The following is a 23,213-nucleotide window of genomic DNA, read 5'->3' as shown; positions in this document are numbered from 1 at the left end:
TACACCGCCAGAACAGGATGGCAAAGATTATATCACTCAACAATTGCCATAAGATGCTGCATGAGCCCAAAGATTAAGATGTACAAAAAATAAAATAAAATGGTATATTTATTTATTTCTTATTATTTTCTATTTTATCTATAGAAACATACATCACCCACTCATAAAATATCAAGGCAGTGTACAACAGTACATACAAATACAATAAAACATAAAATAGCATAAAGGAATACAAAATAATCATTATAATGACTGGCAAATCTTGGAGGCAGTGGCATAGCGTGGGCAGCCACAGGGGCAGTTGCTCCGGGTGTAAAACTGTTAGGGGCACAAAAATTCAACACCTGGTGCTGCCTCAATACAGCTACGTGCTTCCATCACTGGGTTCTGTTGAAAACGGCTACTCCATGCGAACCAGGAATTGATCTTTCATTTTCTTATCCACGCTATGCTTGGGGTAGTGGATATTAAACAGCTGAATGGGCCTGTCAGCACAAAAAGGTGTTCAAGAGATGTTCCAAAGTTACCAGTAAAGATTCCTGCCAAATCTCTGCAGAAGAGCATTATTACTATTATTATTAAGAACATTTGTACTCCTGATCTTCCGCCAAAAGGCTCCCAGAGTGACTTACATACAGTCCATTAAAACAAGACTGTCCCTACTTGCAGGCTTACTAACTGGAAAAACCACAACACACTAGGAAAAAGGGGCAGGAAGGAAAGAGGGAAATAAGGTTCCTAGTAAATTAAGAAAGGGAGAGGTTCTTCAGCCCTGCCCTGAATTTTTGGGACACTCACATGCACAACTTTAAGAGGCAGTGGCTGTTCTGCAACCAGACAAGGGACACTTTATGAGACCTCCTCATGACAGGTGGGAATCACACCAGATTGTGAGGAGAGGAGCAGGAGCAGCCTAGGGTCTATTTTGCTGCTTGGCAAGGAGGCTACTGGAGCCCCCACCCAGAACTGTCCAGTTCCCAAGAGACATAACGTCCCAAAAGGCCCACCCACTCTCCATAGAATGAGACTCATGACTCTGATGCCTGGCTTCTGAGACACAGGGGACAACAAACAGCTGTTCTCTGAATGATCTCAGTGATCAGGCTGGAATATAAGGGCCCAGGTGGTCCTTAAGTTGTCATGGGCTTTGTATTTCATCAAAATAATATTGACACGGGCCCATTTAGCACATGGGCAGCCATTGCAGATGTTTCAGCAGAGGTGTCACATGGAGTCTGCCATCTAGTAGCTGCATTCTGCATTAGCTGAAACTTCTGGACCAAGCAGAAAGTCAGTCCCACACAAAGTGCATTGCAGTGCTGAGGTTGCCAATGCATGGACTACAAAAGCCAAGCTAACCTGATTCAGATACAGCTGTATCTAGCATACAAATGAAGCCAGCGAAAGGAAATCCTAACCATAGAAGTCACTTGCACCTCGTATATATAGAGAAATACCCCCATGCTACATACTTGCACCTTCAGAACAGGCAATTAGCAATGTGACCTACCCACAGAGCTTCCATATTTCCAGAATTCAAGCTCAGTTTATTGGCCCTCATTCAGTCCACCATTGCACTCATGTACTGGTTCAGGGATTGAAAAGCCACTCCCAATTCAGATGTTATGAAGAAACAGAGCTGTGTGCCATAAGTATACAGTCATACCTTGGTTTTTGAACAGCCTAGTTCTCAATTGTTTTGGCTCCCGAATGATTGAAACCCAGAAGTGACTGTTCCAGGTTTCGAACGTTCTTTTGGAAGCCAAACGTCCGACAGGGCTTCCATGGCAGGAGCTTCCTGAAGCCAATCAGAAGCCATGATTTGGAAGTCGAATGGACTTCCGGAACGGATTCCGTCTGACTTCCAAGGTACAATTGTACTGGTGAAACCATGCTCCAAAACTCTTAATGGCCACTCCATGTATGTGTTAATTAGCAGTGGGACAAAATAGCGCCCTACAGAACCATGTAGCACAACAACCAGGGAGCAATGTCCACTACTATTTGGCAGGAACTGCCACTGTGCAATTTACAATGTGATCCTAGGAGGGTTTAGTTAGTAGTCCCACTGGCAGATTGCTAAAATTAAAGCTTACATTTTCAACAGAATTAGAGAAAGAATAAGACCTGACATTCTTTTATGGAAAATTCCAGTACCATGTGAGAATTCCACATGGACATATATGATAATATTTTCAAGATTTTGTAACTGTAATCAATTGCTTTATTATTTCTCTTTTTCTCAACAGCTGGTTAAGAGTATGTTAAATCACTGGAATTAGTACTGAAGTCTGTGTGGTATGTTCAGTGTACAATGTTGTAAATGATTTATTTCTCTTTAATACTAAAAAAAGCTCTAACTACTTCAGTTGAATTTACTCTTAAATTTGTGTGCAAATGCATTATCATCTAACTATCTAACTATCTGGCATGTGGGCCCTTTAAGAGAAACAGCTATGACCCGGGAGACCTGGAGAGCAGACTCAGGTGTGGCCTGGCTGGAAAAGTTTGTTACTAATCTGTGCAGGCTTTCAGGGCTCTTCAAGAATAAGTTTGCTATGCCATTAACTAACTGAGTTTGTAATGCATTTCTACATAAACTACAGAGGACAAAACACATAGGATTACAGCACGAGAGTTTTTTGGAACTAGAAAGGTTTCATATTTTTACAGCCAACAGGTGATCCAATGAATATATAATATTGCCTACTTTATATTTCTTACATTAATATCAACTTCCCTTGGAATACCTGGTCACTGTTAGAGATAGGAAGAGCAAAAATGGCCAGTTATTCTTATTCAAAAAGCCTGTTTCTCCCTTAATGGCAAATCAAGGCTTCTATCCTATTTACCTATTAGGCCTTAATTCTGAGCAAGCATCCATAAGGCTGCTCTGTAGACAAGTGGAGGAGTAGCAAGTCGACTTGAACATGCTACCACATGTGCACTAATAGTACCAAAAAAGTACCAGGGCTGCATGTGGGTAGGTGATGCAGTAACAACAATGGGCATGCAGAGTCCAGCACATCTCCCTACGTCTAAACATTTCCTCTGCCAGAGGCATTTGGCTCTGTTGTTCTCTAAAGGCAGCTCTCCGGATAGCAAAGGGACTCCCTACTTGTGGCACCCTCGACTGCAAAACTGTTGGGCAAAGTAGGGATGAGCTTTTGATCGAATACACGTGTTCTCATGAAATCTCTTTCAGGTTAGGTGCAATACGCAGCCAGACACTTATCCAACACTACTGTACCATGGTGTTTTTTTCCTGTGTTACTGGGTGTTTTTAAATCATAGGCTGTTTGACGGTTTTGCTTTTGTGACTGCAACGTTAAGTTGCGACTTGTTTCATTCACGGCATGTTTGCAAACTGCCCTGCGGAACGTTTGGTGAAGGGCGGGCTGCAAGCGCAAAACAGATACATAAACACATAGTAAACAAGATCTAGGAGTGGCAGTGAGCCGTTATAGGGCTGTGCCCCGTGTCTGCACGCAATGCAATACGCTCCCTTGCATCCACGCGCTCACTCCACCGACACACATACACAGCGCCCCGAGGCAGGGACTTCCCTTTGCATCCCCGCAATGCCTCTCGCCCCCTTCGCAGCCCTGACTTAGGAAGCTCGAGCGTTCTCAAGCAAGCGAGCGAGCGCGTGCCGCTGCACACGGCCCGGCCCCCCGCGCTCCCCAGCCCCGCGCGCACAGGAAAGGCAGACGCGCTACCTCTGCTTCGGGTCTCTCCGAGGCCGCCATGGCCAGCACTTTCCAACTCCGTGACCTCCGACCTCGTGACGCACCAACCCGGAAGAGGAAGCAGCGCGCGCGCGAATAAGCCGCCGTCCGCAGAAGGCTTTCTTTATATCGCGGTCTCCGGTCTCCGTCACTATGCAGGTGAAATAAGCGGGCGGGGTTAGTGGGTCGGCGGCGCGGGGGCCTTTTGGGACCGCATCTTTCTTGGGAACTGGCTAGTTCTAGCTCAGGAGTCTAGCTGAGGAACCTTTCCCTCCCTTAGTTTAACCTTGTTTTCCTCTTCCTTCCCTGCCCCCTTTCCCTTGTCCTCCCCCCCCCCCCCATTTTGTAAGCCTGCGGGAAGAGACTGGCTTGTTTTAATGCATTGCCTTTTTGGGGTACAAATGCTCTTTTCACAATAATAATAGTGAGAATGCTCTTCTGCAGAGATTGGGCAGGTGTAACAAGCCCTTTTCAGACCAAGGGCCCGGTTCCCTTTTGCAGACCTCCCGGGGGGGGGGGGAGGCGTGCTAATGGCGGGTGAGGAAATGGATGTGATTCTTAACTGTGTGCGTACTAGAAGCTGCGTGCTAGCCGAACGAAAGTCGGAGTTTCTGCACACGTACCTCGTGTGTCCTCCATCCAGGCAAGCAAGAACCAGTATTGGGAGTTCATTGACTCGTTGCGGCCAGGAGGGCACGGGGGCAGGGTTGCTGAGGGGGTGTGGCCCAAGGGTAGGTTGGAAGGCTACACATGGTAGCGGTGCCTGAAGTTTCCCACCCCTCCTCTGGGGAAAGCAGCTGCAAAGGTGAATAGGGTTCTTGCATTTTTATAACTTAATAGGTGTGCAAGGTATCACAGTAAGTTGCATGCAACCCTTTCGTGAAGGGTTGGGAAAAGTTGAAATTCTCTTCTGTGCAAGTTATTAAAAAGTGTTGGAGCCTTGCTATCTTTTACAACTGATTCGTCTTTAGCTAACAGACTATCTGCCAACTTAAGATTCAGATAGCAACACTTTAACATGAAAGTTCCATTAAAATGTGCTAAGGATTGGGGTGCTAAACTGGTGGAGTGGTATTCGCAGTTGCAATAGGACTCTTGGGTGGATTTAAATGGCATTTTTAAGAGCTAATTACAGTTCAGCCATAATGTAAAATATGTTGGTGTATCTTTGCCTCCTGTAGGAGCTGAGATTTTCCTCATAATTAGCTGCATGCCCTAACTCATTAATTCATCTTAAAATTATTCATGTCTTTCAGTTATATCCCAACTTCCCTGATATAACGATGGTTAGTGTGAACCCTGGTATAGATAGAAGACCAATAGTGTCTAGCAGTAAAAAGGAAAAGGGGGAATTCATAGGATATGGGGAGAGAGATAGAGGAGAATATGAACTCAAAGGGAATGGAGATCTCTTAATCATGGTAAGGAGATAAATAAATGTTACATGTTCCTTGGGTCCCAGAGCCTATTAGTCAAAGTATTAGTAATAATAGTAGTTTTATTATTTATACCCCGTCCATCTGGCTGTGTTTCCCCAGCCACTCTGGGTGGCTTACAGCACATTAAAAATGGTAAAACATTACACATTAAAAAATTTCCTGATACAGGGTTGCCTTCAGATGTCTTCTAAAAGTCAGATAGTTGTTTATTTCCTTGACATCTAATGCAGGAGATCTTGGGGGGTCCTCACTAGGCCCCAGTGGTGGAGGTGGTTCTGTTAGATTGCAAACCACTTGAAAGAGTCTCCTCCTGCTGTTTTCTGCAGATGCAATAGAGGCGCTAAAGAAGGTCCTCTTCGCCATTGCTATCTCCACTTGGTAGGCTCAATGTTGAGCTCCAACCCATGTCTGGTCAATTCAGAATGCATTTTCCACCAAAACTAGAGTAACTATGGGGTATTCTTTCTGTCCTCTGGCTCTATCCTTAAGGCTTAGTGCATCTTAGTATTTGAAACCAGAATTGAAAGGCCAGAAAAAAATATGGGCAGTATCCAACACTACAGTTCTCCTGGCACAATATACTTTCACAAGCACAACAGAGCTTCCTTTCCCACTCCTGCCACTTCCACCCCCTGTGCATCCTCAAAACCACCTGGAGCAGATTTTGGGGGTGTATGGGAGAGGAGAAGAAATGGAAATTGCATTGCATCAGTGAAACATTTGTTCCACAACATTGGATATAACTCTGTTTTTACATTTTCACAAATAATAGAAAAGATCAAAAGTCCTCCCTCCCTCCAGTCATCCACAATTAATCTTCCATTACTTATGAGCCATATGAAATATGTTGTCATTCTCTGTAATCATTTAGTTCTTCTTCTGGAATCTTCACGTGTCCTTTCCATGTGCTAAAAGAATTACATGATTATATCAAACTGGATTCTGCCTTGAGCCATGCACAAGCAGTACTCTTTAGAAAAGGAACACCACACACAGTTGGCAATAAAGTTGTTTTATTCAAGTGAAGACATAATTTATTTCCAGCTTTTCTACAGTTTCCAGATTTGCATAGATTGCTGTATATTTCCATGTATAAGACACCCCCTATTTTGGGGGACTCCAAATTAAGAAAACACTCTTCAGCACTACCCGTGTATAAGATGAGCCCCAGTTTTTTGTTTGTTTGTTTGTTTTGTAAAAAGCCCCCTAGTCTTATACACAGAAAAATACGGTATATAGAACGGTATATAGAACTACAGGCTTATTTCTGATGTTTATGTCATAAAATGTATATGAGTGGTAGTAAAATTTTAAAAAAAGCCTCCAAGTGGTTTACATAAAAGATAAAACAATAAAATTTGTTTTTTTAAAAATGATATTTATGAAAGTTTCAAGAAAATTACAAGAATGAAAAAAGGAAGAAAAAAAACAAAAAATACAAAATACAAAAAGAATAAAAAACAATTAAAAACATTTCAATCTTTCCGTGCCTTATCTTTCATTTACTTATTTCCCTGACCTCCTCACACCTCCCTCTTTTGTATTCTAGTTCAATAGTTGTTTCAGCAAGTCCTTACCCTTTTTGCATTTATCTTAATGCTTTATCGTAATATATTATAACTTTACATTTTTTACATGTTAACAATCCGTTTTTACATATTTCTTAATAACATCATTGCTAAAACCACTTCGCTTCATTCCAACCTCCCTCTAACATTCCTTAATTTTACAATGTTTCTGTAAATAGACTTTAAATTTCTTCCAATCTTCTTCTACCAACTCTTCTCCCTGGTCTCGGATTCTGCCAGTCATTTCTGCCAGTTCCATGTACTCCATCACCTTTATCTGCCATTCTTCCAGGGTGGGTAGATCTTGTGTCTTCCAATACTTCGCGATGAGTATTCTTGCTGCTGTTGTTGCATACATAAAAAAAGTTCTATCCTTCTTTGGCACCAATTGGCCGACCATGCCCAGGAGAAAGGCCTCTGGTTTTTTCAAGAAAGTATATTTAAATACCTTTTTCATTTCGTTATAAATCATCTCCCAGAAAGCCTTAATCCTTGGGCACGTCCACCAAAGGTGAAAGAATGTACCTTCATTTTCTTTACATTTCCAACATTTATTGTCGGGCAAATGATATATTTTTGCAAGCTTGACTGGTGTCATGTACCACCTGTATATCATTTTCATAATATTCTCTCTTAAGGCATTACATTTCATACCTGTGGTCCATAACTGTTCCCAGTCAGCAAACATAATGTTGTGTCCAACATCTTGTGCCCATTTTATCATAGCAGATTTCACCATTTCATCCTGAGTATTCCATTTCAACAGCAAGTTATACATTCTTGACAAATTCTTAGCGGCTTAGCGGCTTTAAGAAAAAGGAAACAAACTTGCAAGAACTCGCAAGACGTTTCGTCTTGCGAAGCAAGCCCATAGGGAAATTCGTCTTGCAGAACGACTCAAAAGACGGAAAACTCTTTCGTCTTGCGCGTTTTTCGTCTTGCGAGGCATTCGTCTTGCGAGGTAGCACTGTATAATTAAGTACTTAACCTGAGGTACCACTGTAGTATCATGTAGTTTAAACCATAGAATCATAGAATCATAGAGTTGGAAGAGACCACAAGGGCCATCGAGTCCAACCCCCTGCCAGGCAGGAAACACCATCAGAGCACTCCTGACATATGGTTGTCAAGCCTCTGCTTAAAGACCTCCAAAGAAGGAGACTCCACCACACTCCTTGGCAGCAAATTCCACTGTCGAACAGCGCTTACTGTCAGGAAGTTCTTCCTAATGTAAACCCATTATATCTATCCCATCACTCAGCTTCCCTTGTTTTTATAACAGTGCTTGAGACACACCATGACAGCTCCGTAATTTTTTGCTTGTTGAAGGCCTCTAATTTGGATCAAGGGCACAACCCTACACTAGGAAAGGTGGGGAACAACCCTATAAATGAGGAATGGTCAGAACCTGACCTACCCTACAAACTTTGATATGTGCAACTGTCCTCCTTTCAACCATCTGATACAGCTATTAATGATCATATACCAGAGCAACATAGGTTACAAATAAAAGTAATCCGTGCAAGATTACCTCCCCAGATAATCTTTCAAAGATATTTCATCAGTGCAAACAAGCTTATTGGGAATGCTATTGACATACTTGCACCAAGTATGATGTAGCAAGAGGGATACCCAGTGTTTGCATCCACCAGCAAGGAGCAATTCAAAGGCAGTGTTTGAACAGCAGCCAAAGGGAACCCTGAAAAGAGGAAATGTTGGGGAAATATCTGTGGCCAATATTTAAGATTTGCTTCTCTTAAGAGTGAATACAACATCATGGCAGAGATCCAGAAATTCATCAGCTCCTGCCCCATGCAAGTCTATTATGTTTGTGCACATATCTTTAAGCCCATAGGGTTAAAACAGAGGCACCCAAAAAGAAGGAGCAAACACAAGTGAAATACAAGGAAGGTTATGCACCAGGCACCATGTCTTAAACCTCTGGACACAGCTGAATCAGAATATCATCATTGCTATTTGGCACGACTTCAGTCTAGCAAGTTTTCTTTTAACACTCTTTACTCTTGCCACGCATTTGTCAAATGCTTTGTCACGGGACGCAGGTGGCGCTGTGGGTTAAAGCCTCAGCGCCTAGGGCTTGCCGATCGAAAGGTCGGCGGTTCGAATCCCTGCGGCGGGGTGCGCTCCCGCTGCTCGGTCCCAGCGCCTGCCAACCTAGCAGTTCGAAAGCACCTCCGGGTGCAAGTAGATAAATAGGGACCGCTTACCAGCGGGAAGGTAAACGGCGTTTCCGTGTGCGGCTCTGGCTCGCCAGAGCAGCGATGTCACGCTGGCCACGTGACCCGGAAGTGTCTCCGGACAGCGCTGGCCCCTGGCCTCTTAAGTGAGATGGGCGCACAACCCCAGAGTCTGTCAAGACTGGCCCGTACGGGCAGGGGTACCTTTACCTTTACCTATTTGGCACGACTTCAGTCTAGCAAGTTTTCTTTTAACACTCTTTACTCTTGCCACGCATTTGTCAAATGCTTTGTCAGAGACAATAATCTTTCTGTACTAAAAATAATTATAATAATTACTATATTCACTACAGTGGTACCTCACATTAAGTACTTAATTTGTTCCAGAGGTCCGTTCTTAACCTGAAACTGTTCTTAACCTGAAGCACCACTTTAGCTAATGGGGCCTCCCGCTGCTGCCGCGCCGCCGGAGCACGATTTCTGTTCTCATCCTGAAGCAGAGTTCTTAACCCGAGGTACTATTTCTGGGTTAGCGGAGTCTGTAACCTGAAGTGTATGTAACCTGAAGCGTATGTAACCTGAGGTACCACTGTACATGAAAGACAAAAGTGGCCCTGTAAATTGAACACTCATTAATTAGAAAATTGGTTATTACTCTATCCTTTCCAGAGGGAGGAGAAGCAGCTTGAATTATCTCTTGAGGCTCTCATCAGTCAAGTGGCTGACCTGAAGAATTCCTTAGTCGGTTTCATTTACAAGCTGGAAAATGAATATGACCGACTTACCTGGTAAGAGGCTGGGAAGAAAGTTGTGTGGCTACTCTTGGTTATTGGTGGGAGCAGTCATTGCAGCATCTATTTCTTTTTTGATATTGGAAAAACACACACACACACACACATATATAATTACATTATTATCTACTTTACTGGAGATAATCGACCAGTGCGACCAAGGCAGTTTCAGTCCCATGGTGAGGCCTTGGAAGGGATCCTAATGGTCCGCATCCTCCAGGCGTGCTTGGAGTTGTTCAGCAACCACTCGCTCAGTCAGCTTGGCCAAGAATGGTAGATTTGAGACTGGGTGATAGTTGGCCATATTGGCTGGGTTCAAAGATTTTTTTTTAAGAAGCAGTTTAATGATCGCCTCTTTCAGTGGGTCTGGGAAGGCTCCCTTGCAGAGGGAAGCTTTCATCACCCCACAGAGCCCATCGCCCAGCCCTTCCCAGCTCGCTTTTATTAGCCAGGATGGGCAAGGATCAAGGAGACAGGTGGTCAGTTTCTCTCGTCCAAGCAGCCTGTCCACTTCCTCGGAGGTAACAGATTGGAATTGCTCCAATGTAACAAGACTATGGGACGCGGGTGGCGCTGTGGGTTAAACCACAGAGCCTAGGACTTGATGATCGTAAGGTCGGCGGTTTGAATCCCCGCGACGGGGTGAGCTCCTGTTGCTCGGTCGCAGCTCCTGCCCACCTAGCAGTTCGAAAGCACCCCTAAGTGCAAGTAGATAAATAGGGACCGTTCTCCAGCAGGAAGGTAAACGGCGTTTCCGTGTGCTGCGCTGGTGCCAGCTCGCCAGATGCAGCTTAGTCACGCTGGCCACGTGACCCGGAAGCTGTCTTCGAACAAGCGCCAGGTCCCGGCCTCTTGAGCGAGATGAGCGCGCAACCCCAGAATCGGGCACGACAGGACCTGTTGGTCAGGGGGTACCTTTACCTTTACTTTAACGTGACTGTACAGGACTCTAGCACTCTCCCGCCCCAGCCCTGCTCCCACGGTGGAGTCTACCTCCTTCCGAATGCAAAAGCATTGCAGGAGATCTTGGGCCCCAGTGATGGTAAATACCATCTATACATCATTTTCATAACATTTTCTTTAAGTGCACTGCATGCAGTAAAGTTAACACCTTCCTTCCACAACCTTTCCCAAGATTTTAACTGAAAATCTTTAGCCCATTGTATCATCACCCCTTTAACCTCTTCATCTTTAGTATGCGATTCCAATAATAGTTTATACATTTTTGATAATATTTTCCTCTTATCACCCAATAAGTCTATTTCCAGCCTAGATCTTAGTGTACTGAAACCATTTTTCTTTTTATCCTCCTTAAACACATCATTTACCTGATGATATTGCAACCAATCCATCAATAACTCTTTTATTTCTTCAAATGTTTTTTAATTTTAACTGACTTGCTATCCTTTCATATTTAACTTTTTTACCATTATTCCTTCTATTGGAGAGAGCCACCAAGTGGTTTTACGTTCCAATAAATTTTTATATCTATTCCACACCTCATAAATTGATTTTTTTATTGTGTGGTTCAGAAATCCTTTATGCACTTTTACTTTGTCATACCATAAATATGCATGTCATCCATATCTGTTGTCATAGCCCTCCAAATCTAAAAGATCTGTGTTCTCTAACAAAATTCAATTCCTCAACCAACATAGACAGGACATTTAACAATATATTCTCAAGTCTGGCAGGGAGAAACCACCTCTTTCTTTGTATCTGTTAGGATTTTGTATTTAATTCTTTTTTTTTTATAAAATTTTTATTGAGTTTTCACATTTTATAAACACAAACACACACACACAGACAAAGACAACACATATAAAGTTTCATATCCTTACTTTCCTAACCCCAGTTCTTGACCTCCCCCCACCCCCCCTTCATACATCCTAATTCAATTAAATTAGCTCAGCAAGTTCATGTCTCTCATCCTTTACATATTATTATTATATATATATATTTTTAAAGAAATACTTAATTCTTATTACTTGGCCAAATTTTACTTATCCAATTTTCTTATAAATATTAAATCCTTTTCTAAGGTCGATTCAAATTCCTTCCACGAATTTCCCTTTTATCTTAAAAATAGGTCATAATAATCAAACACAAAGGTCATAAACATTTTTTTAAAAAAATTCTTCCCCCCCCCCGCCCCCGGTTTCTGTCCCTTCCCAATGTCCCCATGTCCACAAAAACAGTTTTTAGCCTGGATTCCTCACATCTGAGGCCTTTAAATCTCTGTCAGTCTCTCTCTGCCGATTTTGTTGGTAGCCCTCTTTGTTGGTCATCGGGTCTCGAAGGAGTTCTAGCTCAGTCTCGTCAAATTTTCTTCCATCCAAAGTGCTTGGTACCAGCTGCTGCGAAAGGCCAGCTAATCTTCCACACTCAAAGAGGAAGCCCCAATCATATTTCTTGCTTCTTTTGAATTCAAATATTCCAAGTGTTCCAGGGGCTTCCTCCCTCCTCTCTCGCATCTTTCACAGATTTGGCAGGCGCTGGGACCGAGCAGCGGGAGCGCACCCCGCCGCAGGGATTCGAACCGCCGACCTTTCGATCGGCAAGCCCTAGGCGCTGAGGCTTTAACCCACAGCGCCACCTGAGTCCCTAATATAATGTATATTATATAATATAATGTATATTATATAATGTATATAAGTATAATGACATATTAAAGGCTCACCTCCCCCTTTGACTATTTGTAATTCTGCAGCCCAGTCTTGACTTCCAATCATGGTGGATTTCAAGTGCAACACAACTCCCACATAGATTCCAGGAAACGGTCCAAGTTTTTTAAACATCTTTCCAGCAGCTAATGAAATTCTGCTTCTGCCTGATGTCCACACATTGGAGAATCTTTTATCCTCTTCCAAGCAAGTCAAAGATCGAAAGCCTTAATTATATAGTATTATTATTTCCACACAGTTTATATTTTTAGAGCCATATTATATCAACAAATATAAAACTTTCCAATCTTGCTTGTTATAGTTAATGTAAATGGTTCTTTTGGGGTGTTTTTGCCAAATAATATAATAAAGCAAAACACAATAATAAGAGAGGCTCCCCCCCTTTTTGTTCCATTCTAACATACCAACTTAAACGTTAGTCCTTCTTCCACTCAAGTCTTTTTTGGCACCTCAGTGGCTGGGTTAATTAGCAGAGAAATTCCTCCCTCCTTGAAGCATGTCCAAAACTTAAATCCAATTTTTCATCTTAAGAAATGGAACTTGATTTGCTCATAGAGACAGCATCCAGGAGAGCCAGACTCTCTTGGGGACTTTCCATCCAGTGCCCCCAGCCCCTCCTTCCTTCCAAATTTGGGGCTAGTTTGTTGGGCATCCGCGGATGAGACTGTGTCTTCCCGTACCCCTGGGAAGATTTTGGGAGGCTGATTACTCCTATCTCAGCCTCTAATTACCCCATGAGAGCCGGAGCGATGGAATTTTCAGTCATCTTCCATGGCGCCTCAAGCGGAAGTCCGAGCAAGAATGCATTTCACGTCTCCCATCTTGTCATGGGGCAGAATCCCTCTAGACCAGGCATGGCCAAACTTGGCCCTCCAGCTGTTTTGGGACTACAATTCCCATTATCCCTGACCACTGGTCCTGTTAGCTAGGGATGATGGGAGTTGTAGTCCCAAAACAGCTGGAGGACCAAGTTTGGCCATGCCTGCTCTAGACAGTTCTTCTCTACCCAGATACCCACAAATCTCAGAGATATTCCAAGGCGGGGGGGGGGGTATCTAGATATTCCACTCTTGGCACAGTGTGTTGTGTTATCTGTTAAAATTAGCAGGGGGTTGTGATAATGCTGCTGGAGCTACTTGCCTTTCTTGTTATGGCATCATGACTACAATACAGTGGTACCTCGGGTTAAGAACTTAATTTGTTCTGGAGGTCCGTTCTTAACCTGAAACTGTTCTTAACCTGAGGTACCACTTTAGCTAATGGGGCCTCCCGCTGCCGCCGTGCGATTTTTGTTCTCATTGTGAAGCGCAGTTCTTAACCCGAAGTACTATTTCTGGGTTAGCGGAGTCTGTAACCTGAAGCGTCTGTAACCCGGGGTACCACTGTACAGCCAGTATGACATAGTGGTAAGAGTGTTGGACTAAGACCTGGGAGACTGGGGTTCTAGTTCCAAATCAGCCATGAAGCTCACTAAACTACCTTGCAGATTTATTGTGAAGACAAAATGGGGCAGGGGGTGGGAACCATGAATGCCACTTCGAGCTCCTTGGAAAAAAGGCGGGATATAAATGTAATAAAATAATTCAACAGTGAAGATTTGAACTTCCCACAGCCAGAGGTAGGGATGCTGTATATGTGTGCCTCATGTCCTTTTCATTTTCCCATCTCTGCCTCAGGCCCTCAGTGTTAGACAGCTTCGCTCTGCTCTCAGGTCAGCTGAATACCCTGAATAAAGTGCTAAAACATGAGAAGACTCCACTGCTGCGCAATCAGGTCATAATTCCACTAGTGCTGTCTCCAGATCGTGATGAGGAGATCATGGTAAGGATTTGGCTGATTATTACAATCTATTTTTTTAGCTACAAGTCATTTCTTGGCTCCAGTGCTAGTGAAAAAGTTGAGTGACAGGTTGGTTAAATGAGAATAGTAGCACCTTCAGTACTTATGTATTATAAATGGCAGAGCACGTAATGGATTGGACTAGACTGCTCACGTTCCAGTTTTTTATTTGGGGGAGTTTTAAAAATGGCATCTCCTACCTGTAGGCTGGGACGCAGGTGGCGCTGTGGGTTAAAGCCTCAGCGCCTAGGGCTTGCCGATCGAAAGGTCGGCGGTTCGAATCCCTGCGGCGGGGTGCGCTCCCGCTGCTCGGTCCCAGCGCCTGCCAACCTAGCAGTTCGAAAGCACCTCCAGGTGCAAGTAGATAAATAGGGACCGCTTACCGGCGGGAAGGTAAACGGCGTTTCCGTGTGCGGCTCTGGCTCGCCAGAGCAGCGATGTCACGCTGGCCACGTGACCCGGAAGTGTCTCCGGACAGCGCTGGCCCCTGGCCTCTTAAGTGAGATGGGCGCACAACCCCAGAGTCTGTCAAGACTGGCCCGTACGGGCAGGGGTACCTTTACCTTTACCTTTACCTTTACCTGTAGGCTGAAGTTGTACACTTCATTACATCACTTAACTTTGCTGCAAATGTTGACTAAGCCAGAAACCAATGAGAAAAGAGGATCTTTAGGAAAGCAAGGATGTAACAAATTGAGCCTCAGTTCCTTCATGCTCTATTCTATGTTGGCCTCTATCTCCTCCCTTTGCTGATTTCTGCCACAGCCTCATACCTTGCCAACCTTGCTACTGGAAGAATCTTTTAGCTAGGACTTTGTGTATACCGTACACCAAACATGAGGGTGTCGTGCCTCTGCAGCCTAGAAAGGAAGTATGTCACATCTTAGCTTATGGGGCAACTAAATTACCACAATGGGACATTCGCTCTTCTCCTCACCCATGCTGCCTGCAGAACCGGTGAGGGTGGGAGGAAAAAGGGAGGACCTTCTGTTACGCAAGGAGAAACACTTGTGCTGACAGAACATTATCCTTAGCTCTACATTGATTACAACCCCTGGATTCCAGAGGCTTGAGTTTGACATTCCTAGGTCATGTCTTAAACAATGTTGCTCAATCAGTTCTCCACAAACTAGTGTTACGCAGCACGTGTCTTCAGATAAACATGAAGAACAGAGTTTGAAGTTTCTCACAGAATACACATTCATTTTATTTTTGCCCTGCTTTTCAGAAAATATTGCCACCAAAGCAGCTTACAGTTCAAATCCACAGAGCGATAAAATTATACCCTTTATATTTTAGACGTGGCAGTCTGTTCTGGCTTCTGTTGGCTGGTGATACAGTCCCAATTTTAGACTCTTCCTTCATAGATAGTCAGAAGGAGCTATAAAGGTACTCAGCTGCTAGCTGATGGTAAAGATGCCAACACAGAGAAGGAACTGTTTCTGCTCACCTTCATTGCTTAAACTTTTTATGCATTGGTAATTTAATTGCTAGAATCCTGCTGGCAGGTATCCTGGGCCTAAATTCCCAGGAACAACTGGGTCTCTGTAACCTACATCAGGTCTGTAGGGCCAACTTCGTATTCTGTAGCTTTGCGGCAAAGTATGACTTTGATCACTGATGGTCTGGATGTTCCAGCGGCAGACAGAAGGCCGAGTGCCAGTGTTCAGCCATGAGGTTGTGCCTGATCATCTGAGAACCAAGCCTGATCCTGAAGTAGAGGAGCAAGAGAAGCAGCTGAGCACAGACGCGGCTCGCATTGGTACTGATGCGGCACTGGTAAGGGTTTCAGCTGCTTAAGTATACTCAACTCCTAGGTTTTTGTTGTTAAATATCTCTTGCTGAATATTTATATGTAGGAATCCTGTGGTCTTTTGCATCTCTCTCTACCACCATGTTCTCACATTTAATATTCTGCATCAGAGTTGCAAGTGACCCCAAAAGTTCACTTACTGGAACCCCCTACAGTGCAGGACTCACAGCTTAAAGAAGCCATGACAGATGGCAATCCAACCTCTGTTATAATGAAGGAGAGACCCCCCACTTTCTGAGGTAGTCTTTTCCATGGCTTAACAGCTCTATCAGAAAGTTTTTCCTAATTTTTTGTCAGAATCTCCTTTCTTGTAACTTGAACCTATTGGATGCAGTATTTCAGGTGGGGTCTCAGCAGGGCAGAACAGAGTGATATTATTACTTCCCTTGATCTGAACACTATACTTTTGTTGGTGCAGCCTAGAATTGCATTGGTTGGGGGGGGTTGTTTTGTTTTTTGCTACTGCATCAAGCTGTTAACTCATGTTGAGCTTGTAGTCTACTAAGACCCCTAGATCCTTTTCACATGTGCTGCTGTCAAGTCTGTTGTCCCCCATCCTATATTTGTGTGTCTGATTATTCCTGCCTAAGTGCAGAGCCTTACATTTGTCCCTACTGAAATTCATTTTGTTAGTTTTCTATTGTAAATGGCCCTGTGATTCTTGGAGGAAGGATGGTATAGGAATAGCAGCAGCAGCAGCAGTAACAGTAGGAGTTGTTTGGGCTCAGTTCTCCAATCCATTAAGGTCTTCTTAAATCCTGATTCTGTCTTCTGAAGTATTAGCTACCCTTCCCAGTTTGATGTCTTCTGCAAATTTGATTAGCAGACCCTCAATTCCTTCATCCAAGTCACTTATAAAGATGTTGACAACACTGGGCTCAGGACAGAATCCTGCAGCACCTCACTGGTCAGTCCCCGTCCCCCCCGGAAAATGAAGAACAATTAGTGAGCACTCTTTGGGTTTGGTCAATCAACCAGCTACAAATCCACCTAGCAATAACATCATCTAGGCCACATTTTACCAGCTTCTCCACCAGAATATAACGGAAGGTTTTGTTGAAAGTCAAAATTCTGCGGATTTTATCTATATTTTTGATAACTTTATTAAGTGCACCTTTAAAAGTTGGTTTTATTAATATTTTTAATAAATCTTTTATACCATTTTATGTAAAATACTCAAATAGGTTTTTTATTGAGCAGTCTATTAAAGGTTGTAATTTTTTTTTTAAGGCAACACAAATTCCTTGACATGTTTTACTGTGCAAATCTTATCATTACAGAAACAGATCCAAAGCTTAAACAAAATGTGCTCGAACTTATTGGAGAAAATCAACAAAGAAGACCGAGAGTCTGAGAGTGGAGGTATGGCACTGGAGAAGCAGGAGGGACAGCAGAGGTGTTAGAGGGGGTTCACAGCCCAGTAGCCCTAGAAACAGAAATAGTAGAATAACAGCAGCCAAGATTAGCATAATGGTATTAAGACTCTGCTCTATAAATTTTCCTTCGTTGTGCAGGTTTACGGCAGAACAAGCAGACATTCAACCCTGCTGATACCAATGCACTTGTTGCAGCTGTCGCCTTTGGAAAGGGTCTGTCAAATAGACGCCCACCCGGTGTATCAGGGCCTGTACAGTCTGGTCAGCCAGGTGCCAACCCCATCATAGCAGGTGCTTCTGCTATGCAGCAGGTACAAATGTCTGGAGCATCAAGCCAGCCACAGTCCATGCTTGGAGGAGTGCAGATGACACAAGCAGGACAGCCAGGTAAATAAAAGCATTCAGTCATATTGGAGTGTCTCAAATGCAAAAGGAGAGGAAGTGGAATGTACGGGTGTAGCGAATGGGGAGCTATCCTGAGACAAGAGGAATCGGTGCCTGGGGGAATTTAAATGCATATACAGTGGTATCTCAGGTTAAGTACTTAATTCCAGAGGTCCGTTCTTTTTTTCAATAATTTTTATTAAATTTTCCATTTAACAATCCAATCATATCACATTAATTATTCCAAATTATACCAATACATATCATTAAGTCCAAATATCTTGCCAAATTTTAAATTTTTGTTGGGAGTTCCCATGCTTCAAGTTCAGTAAGGGTCCAGTCATCTCATATTTCTGCTGCTTTTGGTGTTCACAAGTCCCATCTTCCGATCTTCTTGTTGTTATCGTTTTTCTTTTTAATCACCTCTGAGTTATTTCCACAAGCGAGTTGAAGCAAGCATCATTATGTTTCTGTGTGAACTTTGTAAGGCTCTCCCTTTCTTTTCTTTTTAAAGCTGGTAAGTCTTTTGTTTGCAGTAAATCATCACACGCTCATCCAAAAGTCCTGCTCGGGCGGCAGGCGCCATTTTTGTCAGTTCCGATGAAATAAATTCTAAGCGTCTGCTCATTAATTTTCCCAAACCAGTTGCACCATAAATCAGTCTTTCCAGGGGAGAAATCAAACTTACAATCCAAATATCAAAGCAGTGGCTTGCCTCCCCCTTTGACTGTGAATCTCGCAACATAGTCTATCTCATAATGGCGGATCCCAATTAAGAACTGCGTCACAGGAGAGCCTTTCATTTTTCTTTCCAGATCTTCCGAAAAACAAAGCTTAGTAATAACCTTTAGTTATTATTTTTATTTCCACACAGTTTATTTTCTAATCTCACTTGCTGTCAGTTGTGTGACGGTTCTTCTAGGGGAGGGGTTGTTAGTAATATCATAATAAAAAGAAGAAGCTTCCCCCCCCTTCCGTTCCATTTCAACATACCGACATAGCTGTTATTGTTTGATGTTATCTTCTGTGCAGTCCATTCCATCACTCTTAACTTCTCAGTCGCAGGCTTAATTAGCAGCTGATAAACCCTTTTCTTCGCTCGAAGCATGTGCAATTACTTTTATATTGAAGATTTTAACTTAAGCAATGCAACTAGCGTCGCTCTCAGAAGCAGCGTCCGGGAGATCCAGAGCTCACTCGAGGGCTTTCCGCCCAGTGGCCTCACCCCCTCCTTCTTTCGAACTTGGGGGTGATTTATGGGCAACCGGGGACGAGGCTGCATCTTCCCTTCCCAGGGAAAAATTTCGGGAGCTGATTTACTCCCATATCAGCCTCTTAATTACCTCATGTGAGCTGGAGAGATGGTATTGTCGGCCATCTTCCAAGGCGCCCCTAGTGGCCCCTCTCCCTAGCGGCCCCCCATTCTTAACCTGAAACTGTTAACCTGTTAACCTGAAGCACCACTTTAGCTAATGGGGCCTCCTGTTGCTTTGAATCCTTTCTTTCATTTTGTCCAATTCTGCATAGTCCATTATTTTCGTCTGTCATTCTTCTTTCGTCAGAATTTCTTCTTGTTTCCATTTCTAGGCTAAAAATACTCTTGCCACAGTTGTTGCATATAAAAACAATTTAACATTTTGCCTATTCATGTCCTGACCTATAATACCAAGTAAAAATGCTTCTGGTTTTTTAAAAAATGTATATTTCAACATCTTTTTCATCTCATTATATATCATTTCCCAGAAGTTCTTTACTTTTTTACATTCCCACCACATATGATAAAATGTTCCTTCTTTTTCTTTACATTTCCAACATTTATTATTTGTCTTGTACATTTTAGCTAATTTCCCTGGTGTAATTTACCATCTATACATCATTTTCATCATATTCTCTTTCAAAGCATTCCAGGCTGTAAATTTTATCCTTTCATTCCACAACCTTTCCCATTCTTCAAGCTGTATATTATATCCAAAGTCTTTTGCCCAATGTATCATCTTTCAAATGCCATCCCAACAGTATTTTATACATTTTAGATATTATTTTACATTCATTGTTTAATATTTCTATTTCAAATTTTGATTTTTTTTATCATCAAATCCTTTTTCTTTAAAATCTTGTTTATACATTTCATTGACTTGGCAATAGTGCAACCAATCATTCACATAGTCTCTAACCTCCTCATAAGGTTTCATTTTCCATTTCCCCCCAACAATTTCTCATAGGTAACCCAGTTTTTACTCATATTTATCTTTTTCACACTCATTGCTTCCAATGGAGATAACCACCATGGTGTTTTACGTTCTGATAAATTTTTATACCTATCCCATACTTCATATAAAGATCTTCGAAATATATGATTACCAAATCCTTTATGGATTTTTGTTTTGTTATAGCATAAATATGCATGCCAACCAAATCTATTATCATCACCTTCTAAATCCAACAAATCTGTATTTTTTAGCAATATCCATTCCTTTAACCAACAGAGGCAAACCACCCCATAATACAACTGGGACAGCCCATAATATCTTGTGCTGTATTCACCACCCTCTGTAGACACTTCCTATCAGTTGATGTCAAACCAGCGTACCACACCGTGATGCAGTGTGAAAGGACACTTTCTATTGTTGACCGGTAGAAGGAGATCATCAAATGTTGATTGACATAGTTTTTTCGCATTACTCTGAGGAGATGGAATCTCTGTTGCGCTTTCTTAACCACCTGGGTTGTATTTATTTTCCAAGTAAGGTCTTCACTGAGATAAACTCCTAGGAATTTAAAGGAAGAGACTCTCTCCACACAGCCCTCCCCCGATGTACAGTGGGGCTAGTTCTCCTCTCTTCCTCTGAAAGTCCAACACCATCTCCTTTGTTTTGCTGATATTAAGGTGCAAGTTGTTCCCTAGGCACCATGTAGATATTTTTTGGACCTCCCCTCTATACACTGATTCGTCTCCAGCTGTTATTAAACCCATTATGGTGGTGTCATCTGCAAACTTAATAACTGCAGTAGACGGGTCACATGATATACAATTGTACGTATACAATGAATACAGGTAGGGACTTAGCACACATCCCTGTAGTGTGCCCGTGCTGATTTTTAAGGAATTAGATGTTACATGTCCAATCCTCACTGTTTGTGTCCGATCTATCAAAAAGTATTTAATCCAGTCACAGATGATAGGAGAAAGGTTCATGTCAGCCAGCTTTTTAATGAGGATGTCCAGAAGAATTACATTACACACACTCTGGGGGTGGGGATGAAGGGGCAGGTATGATAACCTATATACATATGATTATTTTCAAAGAATTGAGCTCTTAAATGGAGCATGCTGTTGCAGAGGAATTTTGCATTGTGCAAGGCTACCATTGGTTACTATACCAGTTCCCACTGCTTTCCAGTTGCTAGGGAAACAGCAGCAGGAGAAGACTGTTGAGCTTATTTTCTCCTTTGGGCTTCTCAAGAAGTAGATGTTTGGCCACTTTGGGAAACAGGATGCTGGACTAGATCAGCCTTTGGTCTGATCCAGCAAGGCTCTTCTTATGTTTTTATCAATCAAAACAAGATTTTCACACGGTGAATATGGGGAGGGAATGCAGAAGTAGAAGAAATTAAACAGAGAGGCTATACGTCACTTAGAAAGTGTGTGCAGAGAAGATTCTGACATGAACCCCAGGGAAGAAGTGGGGAGAATGTTCCCACTTATATGTTCATCACTCCTAAAATGTAGACTGTTCTAACACATTGCTAAGCTCAGCTGCTTTCCTCTCTCCAGGTAAAATGCCCAGCGGCATAAAAACCAATATCAAATCAGCTTCAATGCATCCCTACCAAAGGTGAGTAGGAAATATTCTGGCTTGTTGCTGCTTCTGGGCATCCTTTCAGACTTCGGCTCACTCTCAACAGCAAGATTACTGAGTAAAGTTCTGTCTCCTGAGATACTTACCTTCTCATTGAGATAATTTATTTACACGGCTGCATTTATCACTTGGGACTCAGAAGTGTTCAGTGTGTTCATACAGAATGGCATAAGCATTCCTTTGGGAAGAACACATCTGTTGTTGAGCCAGACCTGATGAGGAGCAGATCTTGACTCTTTTCTACACATATAAATATGAAGCCTGATTGTCTTGGAGTGTGCTTTTGTGATTAGAATTGGATGGTGGAGGAGGAGTAGACATGCAAGATGTACTCTTTATGGTTTTTTGTTTAATAAAGATCAGATGTTCTGCTTTGTGTATTCATTTACATATTTATTTAAACTATTACCTCTTGCTCTTGAGCTGAAAGTGCTCCTAGACCAGTTTACAGATTTTTTTTCTTTTAAAAAAAGATATTTTTTGCCCTCAAGCTTACAATCTGACAACATGACACAAATGGAAAAAGGTACCGTATTTTTCGCCCTATAGGATGCACTTTTCCCCCTCCAAAAATGAAGGGGAAATGTGTGTGCGTCCAATGGGGCGAAAGCAGGCTTTCGCTGAAGCCTGGAGAACGAGAGGGGTCGTGCACACCAACCCCTCTAGCTCTCCAGGCTTCAGGAAGCTATCTGCAAGCCTGCGGAGCCCAGTGGGAACTATAGGGCGAAAAATATGGTGCACCCTATAAGGCGAAAAATACGGTATGAGGAAGAAAGCAAACTCAGGAATCATTTTTTAAAAGCTACAGTTGTTATAATAGCCAGCTGGGATGGAAATAATTCAAGTAGTTTGAGATAAATGCTACTGCTAGGTGGCAGACTAGGTGGCAGAAGAACCAAAGGCAGCTGGTTTTTCAGTAGAGCAGACTGAATAGCTTTGTTTTCCTTCTCTATAATAATAATAATAATAATTTATTATTTATACCCCGCCCATCTGGCTGGGCCTCCCCAGCCACTCTGGGCGGCTTCCATAGAAACCAAAAATACAGTAAAATATCACACGTTAAAAACTTCCCTAAACTTCTCTGCTGCAACCAGATGGAATGGATGGTAATCCTGCATTTGTTCCTAGGTCTGGTCATGGTAAACACTGTGGATTTGTCTTTGTATTTTCCGTTGATTGCCTAAGTCCAGTAACACTGGATCAAGCTATTATCTAGTTTAATGTCTGCAGATGTATTGATCCTTGGCCATTGATAAGATAAAGCCAAATATTCAGTGTCTTCCACAGGGAGGATGCAAGAAACTTGGCATTAGAAATCACTGTAATGCAGAGAGCAACCCATCTGACTCGAAGGAACTGTACTATTCTTCACTGCAAGGGAAGTTTAAAATATCCCAGGTGCATCTAATTTGATGTGTGGAAAAATGCTTCTTTGGCCTTCGCCTTCATGAATTCTTTGCAGTACATTGGTGCAGTGCAGTCTGCCCATGGTTTACTTCCATTCAATTTCCACCAATGTACCAGATGCAG

General features: G+C 42.7%; 2 protein-coding genes across 7 annotated transcripts in view; one reads left to right on the top strand and one right to left on the bottom strand.

Annotated features, from left to right (window-relative positions):
- SZT2 (SZT2 subunit of KICSTOR complex) overlaps nucleotides 1-3,823 on the bottom strand; it is a 94,103-nt gene extending 90,280 nt beyond the window's left edge. For all 5 annotated transcript variants that reach the window (XM_079980206.1, XM_079980210.1, XM_079980207.1 and 2 more), the window contains exon 1: nucleotides 3,720-3,823. In XM_079980206.1, coding sequence (XP_079836332.1) covers nucleotides 3,720-3,749 — 30 coding nt within the window. In that variant the 5' untranslated portion in view covers nucleotides 3,750-3,823. The remainder of the gene's footprint in view (nucleotides 1-3,719) is intronic.
- MED8 (mediator complex subunit 8) overlaps nucleotides 1-22,049 on the top strand; it is a 299,444-nt gene extending 277,395 nt beyond the window's left edge. Inside the window, exons 1-7 of one of the 2 annotated variants that reach the window (XM_079980529.1) lie at nucleotides 3,751-3,887; nucleotides 9,603-9,721; nucleotides 14,085-14,229; nucleotides 15,886-16,026; nucleotides 17,341-17,422; nucleotides 17,575-17,823; nucleotides 21,596-22,049. In XM_079980529.1, the coding sequence (XP_079836655.1) occupies nucleotides 3,882-3,887; nucleotides 9,603-9,721; nucleotides 14,085-14,229; nucleotides 15,886-16,026; nucleotides 17,341-17,422; nucleotides 17,575-17,823; nucleotides 21,596-21,660 (807 nt within the window). In that variant the 5' untranslated portion in view covers nucleotides 3,751-3,881 and the 3' untranslated portion in view covers nucleotides 21,661-22,049. Of the gene's footprint in view, nucleotides 1-3,750; nucleotides 3,888-9,602; nucleotides 9,722-14,084; nucleotides 14,230-15,885; nucleotides 16,027-17,340; nucleotides 17,423-17,574; nucleotides 17,824-21,595 lie in introns of those variants that run through there. The other variant, XM_079980528.1, reaches the window with a different exon arrangement.
- The last annotated feature ends 1,164 nt before the right edge of the window (nucleotides 22,050-23,213 follow it).

This window comes from Podarcis cretensis, assembly GCF_951804945.1.
Source record: "Podarcis cretensis genome assembly, chromosome: 6".
Lineage (NCBI taxonomy): Eukaryota > Metazoa > Chordata > Lepidosauria > Squamata > Lacertidae > Podarcis > Podarcis cretensis.
This window is presented reverse-complemented; position numbering and strand designations above follow the sequence as displayed.